We start from the raw sequence: 11318 nt of genomic DNA, 5'->3' as shown, positions 1-11318 counted from the left end.
TTGTTGAAGATATTTACTGGCCCATTACCTTGGGAGTTTTCACTCTCTTCTATACCTATTATCCTTAGATTTGGTCTTCTCATGGCATCCTGGATTGCCTGGATGTTCTGGGTTAGGAGCTTTTTGCTTTTTGCATTTTCTTTGACTGTTGTGTCAATGTTTTCTATGTTATCTTCTGCCCCTGAGATTCTCTCTTCATCTCTTATATTCTGTTGGTGATGCTTGCATCTACGACTCCTGATTTCTTTCCTAGGTTTTCTATCTCTAGGGTTGTCTCTCTTTCTGATTTATTGTTTCTATTTGCATTTTTAGATTCTGGATTGTTTTGCTCATTTCCTTTGCCTGTTTGACTGTGTTTTCCTATAGTTCTTTAAGGGATTTTTTGGGGTTTCCTCTTGAAGGGCTTCTTGCTGTTTACCTGTATTTTCATGTATTTCTTTGAGGGTGCTATTTATGTCTTTCTTTAAGTCCTGTATCATCACCATGAGAAGTGATTTTATATCTGAATCTTGCTTTTCCAGTGTAATGGTGTGTCCAGGTCCTGCTATGGTGGGAGTATTGGGTTCTGATGATACCAAGGAACCTTGGTTTGTGTTGCTTATAATCTTATGCTTGCCCCGCATCGTCTGGATATCTCTAGTGCTACCTGCCCTTGCTAAATCTGACTGGAGCCTGTCCTTCCTGTGATCCTGGTTGTGTCAGAACTCCTCAGAGTCAACCTGTCTCTGTGACTTGTGATTCTGGGATCCTGTGACCCTGGGCTTGTTAGAGCACCTGGGAGTGGAGGTTCCCCTGGGTGTTGTGGGACCAGAAGGAACCTGAGCCACTGGGCTGGCAGAGTTCCTGTGTGCCTGGTCCTGCTGGCATATTTTTTATATAAATATATATTTTTATCTCTCTTGGTTAAGTTCTTCCAGTTGGAATTATTGACCTGTATCTTTAGCAAACTGATGAACTATTTTCAGAGTGTATCGTTTTGCACTCTCAGCAAAATATACACACTCGGTGTGAGATCTAGTTGTTCCATATCTTTGCCCATACTTGGTGTGGTGAATCTTTGGAATTAGACATTCCGGGGTAAAACCACATTCTTACAGTGGTTTTAACTTCCTCCCTGTTAAATGATGAACATCTTTTATATGCAATTCATCTTTCATCTGTGTTGGTTGCAACACAAACCTGATATGTATTTTATTGGCTTTACTTTTGGCATGTTTTTCTTTTCTGAGATAGGCTGTCCTGGAACTCACTTTGGAGCACCTTGGTATTGGGTTTGTGACAGTCCCATTTTAGCCTCTCAGGTGCTGTAATTTCAAGCATTTACCACCACATCTGCTTAAATCTCTTTTTTGAATCACAGTCTTTTAATTAAATACAAGTTTTAAAAATAGTTCCTGTCATCTCTATTTTGCCTTGGCAAAGGTAAACATCTCTTTCCTGTGTGCTTTACTGTCCCACACACTTGTGGCCATGTAATAGTCACAGTGGAAGTTGGATGGAAGAAGAAAAATCTTAGCTTGTGTGACTCCTCTAGCAGAAATGGAAAGTGATATCTTTATAGAATCTTATCCTCTAGACACTTTCTCTTTTACGGGTATTTGGTTTTTTCTTTTAAAAAAATTAACTTTTAAAAACCCATATCTTATGAATTAGAATACAAAAATGACAAACTGGAAAATTCTTTCATAGCTAACATAGATAGTATGACACTGTGCCCCTCCGAGTTGTTCTCAGAAGAACAACTTTTTTTTTTAACTTACTCACTATACATCCCGGTCACCCCCTCCTGCAATCCTTTTCCCATCCTCCATCCCCTTCTTTGATCAGGTGCCCCTCTCCAGAGATCTCTCCCCAACCCCCACCCCCAGCTCCCTTTGAGGCCAGACAAGGCAGCTCAGATAGAACATATCCCATGTTTAGGCAACAGCTTTTTGGATGGGCCCCTAGGAAAAACTATTTTTGTTGTTTGGTTGGTTTGGTCTTTGTTTTACCTTTGCTTTCTGTTTTGATTTTGGTTGGAGTATATCATTTTGTTGCTTTATTTTTCCTTTTTAGGGGTTTTGTTTTGTTTTCAGACCGTTCTTTTATATGTAGTCTTGGCTATTATGGAATTCACTGTATAGACCAGGTCTTCCTAGCTCTGCCTTGTGGCAACTGCAGCTTTCTGTTTCCTTTGTTAATGTGAAAAAATGGTGGGGTCTTTATTTCATGATTTTCTTTGAGTTTTTTAAAATGTAACATGCTTCTAGCTTTCACTGAGATGCTGTCATGAGTTACTAGAAAGATCAATTTGAAACTTTTTGAATGACAAAACTTAGTATTTCCTTTATTAATCCTTCTAACATGCTCCTTGACATTATTATACATTGGTTTTAATCATTTTTATGGATTAAACAGTTATCATTAAAGTTATCCTGTTTTATGTCATTAAGGAAATCTCTAATTACTACTACCACTTAGGAGTTTGTATCTTTTTTTTTTGTTTGGTTGGTTTTGTTGTTGTTGTTGTTGTTGTTTTTCCAAGACAGAGTTTTTCTATATATCCCTGGCTGTCCTGGAACTCACTCTGTAGACCAGGCTGGCCTCCAACTCAGAAATCCGCCTGCCTCTGCCTCCTAAGTACTGGGATTAAAGGCATGTGCCATCACTGCCCGGCAGGAGTTTGTATCTTAACTATTTGTTTTCTTGTAATTTATTTAGAGTTCGCTGTTAGAAAAGTATTTTATAGCTGAAATTTAAAACTTTAGCCAGACAGTGGTGGTTGCATGCCTTTAATCCCAGCACTTGGGAGGCAGAGGCAGGTGGATTTCTGAGTTCGAGGCCAGCCTGGTCTACAGAGTGACTTCAAGGACAGCCAGGGCTACACAGAGAAACCCTGTCTCCTTAAAAAAAAAAAAAAAAAAAAAAAAAAAAACCTTAAAGATTTTTACATAGTTTTTTTTTTTTTAAAGATTTATTTATTTATTATATGTAAGCACACTGTAGCTGTCTTCAGACACACCAGAAGAGGGCGTCAGATCTCATTACGGGTGGTTGTGAGCCACCATGTGGTTGCTGGGATTTGAACTCATGACCTTCTGAAGAGCAGTCGGTGCTCTTCCCCACTGAGCCATCTCACCAGCCCCTTTTACATAGTTTTTTAAAAATATCCTTTAACTTATTTAAATGTGATCACAGGGCTGGGAAGTTTTCTTTATATTACTTAATTGTATTTCTTACAAAAAATAACTTTGGGGCAGTGCCCCATTTTTTAGCTAAGTTACCTAAGGAAGAGACACCATGACCACAGCAACAACTTTTATAAAGGAAAACATTTAATTGGGGCTGGCAGAGGTGTTGAGAATTCTACATATGGATCAGCAGGCAACAGGAAGAAAGACTAGGTCTGATTTGGGATACTAAAGCCCCAAAGCCCACCCTCAGTGACACACTTATCCCAATAAGGCCACACCTAATATCTGTCAAGTAGCTGTACTCCCTAATGACCAAATATTCAAGTATATGAGCTTCTGAGAACCATTCCTACATTCCTTTTGAGAAGTTTTGGTTGGTTGGTTGGTTGGTTGGTTGGTTGGTTGGTTGGTTGGTTGGTTGGTTGGTTGGTTGGTTGGTTTGGATTTTTTTGCTTCTTGAAACAGAGTTTCTCCATGTATCAGCCCTGGTGGTTGTCCTAGGGCTGACCAAACTGGCCTTGAATGCACACCCTGCCTCTGCCTCTCTAGTGTTGAGATCAAAGGTGTGAGCCACCACCTCCAGCTTTTTTGTGTTCTTATGATTGACCTCTCAGGCCTGTGAGCTCAGTATTTGGGTTCAGTCCCTGTTTTCCACAGTCAGTAAAGCTTGAGTACGAGTTTTTTTTACCAAGTCCACCTCCTTTAACATGCATGCTGCTTCTCCATACTGTGTGGCTGAATATGGATAGCAGTCTGAAGCTCATTTGGATTCTAAGCAAGTCAGAAAGTGGAAACTCTTCTAGAATGTCCTTTCTACATATTTCAGTATGTGTATATATTATTAAACTTTAGAAAATAATGTTAACCATTTTCTCCCATAGGAATCTGCAGAAGTTTAGTCTTTTTGGAGACATAAGTGTTGTACACCAGCAAGGAAGTTTGTCCAGCACATACCTCAGCAGGGTAGACCCTGACGGCAAGAAGATTAAGCAGTAAGTTATACAGTAAGCTTTACAGAGGCTTGGTTAATTAGTCTAGCTCCTTTCTAAAAATCACAAGACATAATCAAGAATGATTTTTGTTTTCTGAAAATATATGGGGCTTGGCAGTTAAGCACTTAACCCATAACGGTGAAGAACCCATATGAATGCAGTAAGGGTATGGCAGACTACCTGTTGTTCTAACCTTGAAAGGCCGAGAGAACAGGAATCCCCAGAGCAAGCTGAGCAGCTGACTAGACCTTTCAGCAAGTTCTGGTCTAATTAAGAGACCCTCAGATGCACATGCACGCACAGGCACATACAGAAGGAGGGAGGGAGGGAAGGGGGGAGAGAATGTGAGTGTTGGGGTAGACTATATGTCCTACAAATATCTTAACCATACATTTTAGTGATGGTTATATGACACCATAGCATAAGTCTTTTAGGATAAATCATATAGCTTACTGGGTAATTATTGGGGTATAAATTCTTAATATTTCACTTTGTGTTTGAGTGTTTTGCCTGAATATGTATATATGCATCACATTTATGTCTAGTTCCCACACAGGTCAGAAGAGGGAGTTAGATCCCCTGGAAATAAAGTTGCAAGTGTTACGGGCCACTATGTGGGTGCTGGGAAATGAACCTGGGTTCTTGCGGAAGAAAGTTCTCTTGCACACAGTCCCTTACTGCTATTTAGAGGTGTTAATTTTTCACTTGCCTTTGTTATAAAATAAATCATATATCATCAGTCCTTTCTTCCATATTAGTATAAAAAACTATTTTCCTAAGTTAAGCATTTCTACATGTTTAATGTATCTTTATTATATTGTAATGTGAATTTTAATTGCATTTGTAGGTTTAATTAATAGAAATCAATTATTGAGAAAAATGTATCTCAACATTGAATGCCATGTATTGCCCATTTTTAAAAATCACCATTAAAAAAATTGATGCTGAGTACTAGTGACAAAATTGTGACATTTTCCTTGTAGAATTCAGCAACTGTTTGAAGAAATACTGAGCAATAGTAGGCAACTAAAATGGCTGTCCTGTGGGTTTATGCTGGAAATAGTAACCCCAACATCACTGTCTTCTCTGTCTAACTCAATTGCCAACACCATGGAACACCTGAGTTTACTGGACAACAACATTCCTGGCAACAGCACTCTGATCACTGCAGTCGAACTCGAGCGGTTTGTAAATCTGCGCTCACTCGCCCTGGATTTCTGTGACTTTACAGCTGAGATGGTGAGAGTCTTGACCGATAGCAACCATGTGCCTTTGCAGCGACTGTCTCTTCTGGTCCACAATGCTTCAGTGATGCTCAAGTCATTAGACAACATGCCGAACGATGAGCACTGGAAGGCCTTGTCACGCAAGAGCTCCAGCCTTCGGGTCTATCTAATGGTTTTTGATGTTAAAAGTGAAGACATGCTAAAGATTCTGAAACCCAGTATACCGCTTGAGAGGGTTCACTTTGATAGCTACGTCACTTGTGTCTCAGGGGCTATTGTTGATCTTATATCCAGGCAGTATGACAAGTTCCTTACCCATTTTATATTGATGAATGATATGATTGACACATCTGGTTTTCCAGATCTTAGTGACAACCGAAATGAAGATCCATTGGTTTTATTAGCATGGAGATGCACAAAGCTCACCCTTTTGGCAATTCATGGTATGTGGTTTTGTTCACTATAATTTGATATTAACATCATGCCTAAAATGTTTTATGCTAGTAAATATATTACAAGTAGAAAGTTGTATCTCAACCCTGAGTGCTCTGTCTGTGCACTCCTCTAATGCTTTTCTCCTGCTATGGCTAAGTAAATAGATTGTGTCTACCTGCTGTGGATATATTGGTTCTGGTCAGAAGATCCTAAACTACTTAGCACTGAAGGAGGGAAAGTATGGCTTGTATATGTACAGTCTCATCCTTTAGATTCAAGTATTGGTCTATTTACTATATTGTTGAAACAACTATTGGTTAGGTTTATGTTTATTTCTTAGACATTCATTCATCTTAGTGTGTGAACTGTTCTCATTTGAATGGAATTGCTATTCTGATAAACTAAGGATATTTTACTTCAAAAACAGCTACAAAAATAATCTATGAAAATGACTTTGCCAGGCATGGTCTAACACATCATAATCTTACTTTTTGAGAGAGACCGATATAGGATTGTCATGAGTTTGAGAGGCCAGCCTGGGCTACATAAGTGAGTTCTAGCTCTGCCTGAACTACAGAGGGAGAACTTGTTTAAAAATAATAACAAAACAAGCAAAGAATATCAAGCTCTCTATGCTGTCTCTCACATTGTTTTTAAAAGAATTTTTCTTAGCCTACATTGAGATTTTCACATATTCATAATTGGGCCATGCATTATAGATAGTAGCAAGAAACAGGTCCATATTAAAAGTAGTAAGGGGTTCTTGGGGAAAATGATTCAGTGAACTAAATGCTTACTGTGCAAATGTAGGACTAGAGTTTAGATCCCACATAACAGCCAGCTATGCTTAGTGGCAACCTCAAATCCCATACTCAGGCAGGGAGAATCCCTGGGTCAAGCTGACTAGCTAGACTAGCCAGTTGAGCTCGGGCTCCGTTTCAAGATCCTACCTCAACGAATAAAGTATAGAGAACAACCAGGGAAGACATCCAGTATCATCTTGGGGCCTCCACAGGCATGCCTATTTATGTGCACCCACACACATGTAAACACACCTACATGCATACACGCTTATACAATACACACAAAAAAATATAAAAGAGGGATCAGCAAATGTCAAGTTATTTAAAAGTTAATTTAAACCAGCCCTTTTATTACATTTTTTTTTCTTCTTTAAAGACATTAGATAGGTAAAGCTTGCCCATCATCTGTCCCCCTTACCCTTTCTCAAAGGTGACCTCTATTCTGGAGTATTTTCATGACTTCTGATAATGAACAGTTAACTTTAAAGTTTCAAGAGTCATGAACTTGAGACTGTGACTGTGAGACACCATAGAGAATGATTTTTATAATGAAAACCTACAGGCTACTATATATTGTTAATAGAGACTTATGTTAGAAATGAAATGTGTTCTTTTTGATACATCATTATCCAAAGGTAAAGTTTTATTTATATATTTTAAATGTCTTCCGTTTTGCTGAATAAAATACCAGAATAAGATTATACACCACTTAACAGGTCACAATTCTGTGGTGTTCTTAAAGATAATTGCGTTTCTTTATTCTCAGTGTGTGGGAAAAGACCAACATGGTAAATACAAATGTGAAGCTTCACAAGAAGTACTTACTGAGGAAAGACTAACTTGTCAGAGACAGAATGAGACAGAAGAGAATGACAGAGTTGCCTTTTGCTTATCTTTAAGGTTACACCGTGTGGGCACACAACCTCATTGCCATTGCTCGTCTTCGTGGCTCTGACCTAAAAGTGCTTGAAGTCACCGAAGAAAGCATTGATTTTGACCAAGGTGAACTAGCCGACCAGGATGTGGATCCAGTACATAACCTTATTGAGCAGGTATCACTGGGCCTTGGTCGACCTTGGCACGCAGTCTTGGACATTGAATCACTCAGTGTCTTCACTGAACCAAATCGTCATTTTTACAGAGAGATGCAAAGCTTCAGCGAAGACATTTAGCTTTTTAAAAATGTATAATTCCTGTGGCTACATATGCAAGTAGGGTCCCATTATGTTTTTTTTTTTTTTCATTAGTGGAAACTAATCCTTTTGTGCTGTGTTTAATCAGTATTAGCTTTATAGAATTATAAATGTATATTCTACTTCTTGATCAAAGAACGTAGTCGGGTATTGGTTTTAGAAGTTCAAAGTGACACTGAATAGGGCTTTCACGGTTAATGGGATTGTTAGCAAACCTTAAGGACATACAGCCAATGATTATCTGAGGTTACTGGTTAACTGTTTTTCACTGAGTTACTCTGCCTTTTTGACATTTTTATTCTTTGTTTTGTCAGAATCCAGAGCTCAGGAGCCAAATATTTTTATACGTATATATATATATATAAATATCCATAGCCTGGTGGATTTGTATGCAATGCCCTGCATCTATGTATTCAGATAGCATCTCATTGATTTTTATTTGAAATAGAACGAAAGATAGTATCCCAAATGAGTTACTTTTAACAGAAAGCTGAGTTTAACTTTTATTACCTATATAATAATTGATATTGCCAATTACCATTCTGAATTTCATATAGTATAAGTTAGACATTGCTTAATCCCTTATTAAATGTATTTACATAGACACAAACACTCAAATTGCTGGATTTTTTTAAACTGTATCTGACATATTTTTTTCATCTGTTCAAGTTAGCTTGTTTAGCCCAGATTTCAAAACAGTAGAGGAAGAAAGTAACCATATTCCAGGGAAACCTCTGAGGCTAAGTCAAAGCACAGAACTGTAAATGCACAGGCTTGCAAACCAACGTTAGTCGTGAAATCCCTAACAAGTCACTGGATTCTCTCTGTCAGCGCAAGTGTCAGCTGCCAAAGAATAGATTTACATGAAGAAGTGCCCACATGCTGGCAGGGGCTGGCCAGCTTTGGCTAGCCAGATACTGCTAGATTGTAATATTTAAGGTCGAATTTCGACCTGTGGTACACAGCTGTGCTGTGGCTCAGTCAGCAACCTCAGAACTCTGAAAAAAAAAAAACATAAAAAAAAAGAAAAAAAAAGAAAAAAAACATGCACCTGTTTCACTGTGAATAGTGAATGTAAAGGAAAGAAAGGAAAACCAAAAGCTTGTTCCATCACAGGTATGAGCTGCTATGATACATGAAGAACATTCCATGAAGTATGTTTTAAAACCTGTTATATCTGAGAGGCTTTAAAAGCCAATTTAACTGTTTCAGGGCAACCGCGGTACAGACGTGGTCTCTGTGAGACTTCCACCTGACCCAAGTTTAAGTGGTACGAATGTTGTGCATTTAACGTTAAGGACAGTCTGCAATAATAAAGTAAGTAGCCAACGTGGGTGCCCAGCAGTGCTGAGACCTGGCTGCTCTAGTGTAAGCTTTGGAAACACAATTTATGCAACAGATGTCCAGATATGATTCTATTTATGGAAAAAGTTTATATGTTTTACAAATGGTTTTACCATCTTATATTAAATGACCTTTTGACAGGTGTGCACTGTTTTGTCTCCAGTGAGCACATACCATGCGGATTTTATATGTACATCAGTAGTGTGAATCCACTGGCACAGTGTGTGTAAATGCCAGATGTGGTGAGATTTTATCTTGTATATGTGATCAGATAAAATAACTCCTGACAGAAACTGTAAGGAAACCAGCTGAATGTTTGACCTGATGACTGATGTTGTATGGTTTATGTTAAATGTATATTCTTTTAATCAATGAATAAAGCATTAAAAAGTGACCATTGTGATGTATTTTAGTGTATACAAAATGCTCAGAGTGTCTATATTTAAATAAAAAGCTTAGGCTGCATAGTTTAGAGTTTTTTTTTTTTTACTTTCTTTCACTTTTAGAAAAGGCAAGCTTAAAAACAGATACTAACCCAAGCACTATGACACACTCTTATAATCCTAACTCTTGGAAAGTGGAGATAGGAAGATCAGAAGTTCAAGCTCAATGTCTTAGTTACTTTTCTGTTGCCTTTTATTAAAGAAACTTTTATTAAAGAAACTGTTTAATTGGTCTTAAGGTTTCAGAGGGTTGAAGGCCATGTTGGTGGAGGAAAAGCATGGCAGCAGGAACATCTGAGAATTCACATTTTGAACTACAAATTGGAGACAGAGAGCAGAGCATAGCATAAGTCTTTTGAAACCTCAAAGCCCCCTGTCTAAGTCATTGTTCTACTGCTGTGAAGAGACCATGGCCAAGGCAGCTCCTATAAAGGAAAGCATTTCCTACAGTCAATAATCATGTGAAGAGAATGGCAGCATGCAGGTAGGCATGATGCTAAAGAAGTAGCTGAGATCCTGATCCTTAGGCAGCAGGGTAGGGCTGGGAGCCAGGGAGGGACTTGCTTGGCGTGGACTTTTGTACCTCAGAGCCCACCCCCAACTACAAACCCCCTCCAACAAGGCCGTACCTACCAGTTTTTCCAAACAGTCTACACAGCTAAATATTCAAGTATGGGGGCCATTCTCATTCAAACCACCACACCCACTCTCAGTGACAGGCCATACCTCCTAATCCTTCCCAGACAGTTCTATCAACTGGAGACTAAGTATTCAAACATGAACCTAATGAGGCCATTCTCACTCAGACCACTGTAGTCACCTGCTGTTGCATAGTGAGTTTGAAGATAGCATGAACTACATGCTACATGAGACCCTAACAAAAGAAAAAGATACTGACATGACTAACAAAAGCCCATTTTCACTGTGCATTTAGTATATGTTATTGACACTGCAAACTTAAATGTGCTTATTTTTTAAAATTGCTTTATTAAATGCAGAAATAATTGCCCTCGTTAAATACTTGCTAAGTCCTTATATTGCTGTCTTATTGTGATCTCCATTCTTGGTCCTCCAAATGAACAGCTTTCATTCAAAGGAAAAGAAAATGGCTTCTTTCTTTTTTCCATTCTTTATTGTCGTGGACACTGACATTGGGCATTGATTCCTCTAGTCATCTAGTGTCTTTTGAGTCTATGTCTCAGACACATCTGATGCCTTTGAATGACTCAGCATGTTGTGTACATGGACCCACATGTGCAAAGGGAAAGCCTTAGTAACCATGATCAGCATGCTGGTGAAGAGTCAAGGGCTCTCGAGTTCTGACTCGACCAGCTTCAACACAAGCTCCTTGTCACTTTCCGTAGCTCTTACGTAAGAATGGGACTTGGTGATGTATGCCTTTAATCCTAGCAGGCAGACCTCTGAGCTCAAGGCCAGCCTGGTTTACAGACCTTCCAGGACAGACAGCTACACAAGAGAAATGCTGTTTCAATAAACCAAAAGAAAATAACAAGCAAAAACAGAATAGGACTTAGTCTTCTCATGCTAGTCTTCCCTTTTTGAAAATCTCAGCTGCTTTTAGTTTAACAGCTTATAGACAAATAGATCATCTTTAAAATACAGGTATTGAATTTTTGCAACATGGTGATCTCAACTGCCTGTTTTACTGGACCAAGAATAAACCTTAATGATAAAATGTTTCCCTCTCA

At 38.6% G+C, this 11318-nt stretch overlaps 1 protein-coding gene across 1 annotated transcript in view; it reads left to right on the top strand.

The window, feature by feature from the left end:
* Positions 1–9560, top strand: part of Fbxo33 (F-box protein 33) — a 23147-nt gene extending 13587 nt beyond the window's left edge. Inside the window, exons 2-4 of the mRNA XM_031356260.1 lie at positions 4055–4165; positions 5149–5834; positions 7530–9560. Coding sequence (XP_031212120.1) covers positions 4055–4165; positions 5149–5834; positions 7530–7801 — 1069 coding nt within the window. The 3' untranslated portion in view covers positions 7802–9560. The remainder of the gene's footprint in view (positions 1–4054; positions 4166–5148; positions 5835–7529) is intronic.
* The last annotated feature ends 1758 nt before the right edge of the window (positions 9561–11318 follow it).

This window comes from Mastomys coucha, unplaced genomic scaffold (genome assembly GCF_008632895.1).
Source record: "Mastomys coucha isolate ucsf_1 unplaced genomic scaffold, UCSF_Mcou_1 pScaffold6, whole genome shotgun sequence".
In the NCBI taxonomy this organism is placed as follows: domain Eukaryota; kingdom Metazoa; phylum Chordata; class Mammalia; order Rodentia; family Muridae; genus Mastomys; species Mastomys coucha.
Note: the sequence above shows the minus strand (reverse complement) of the source record. Positions and strands in the feature narration are given on the sequence as shown.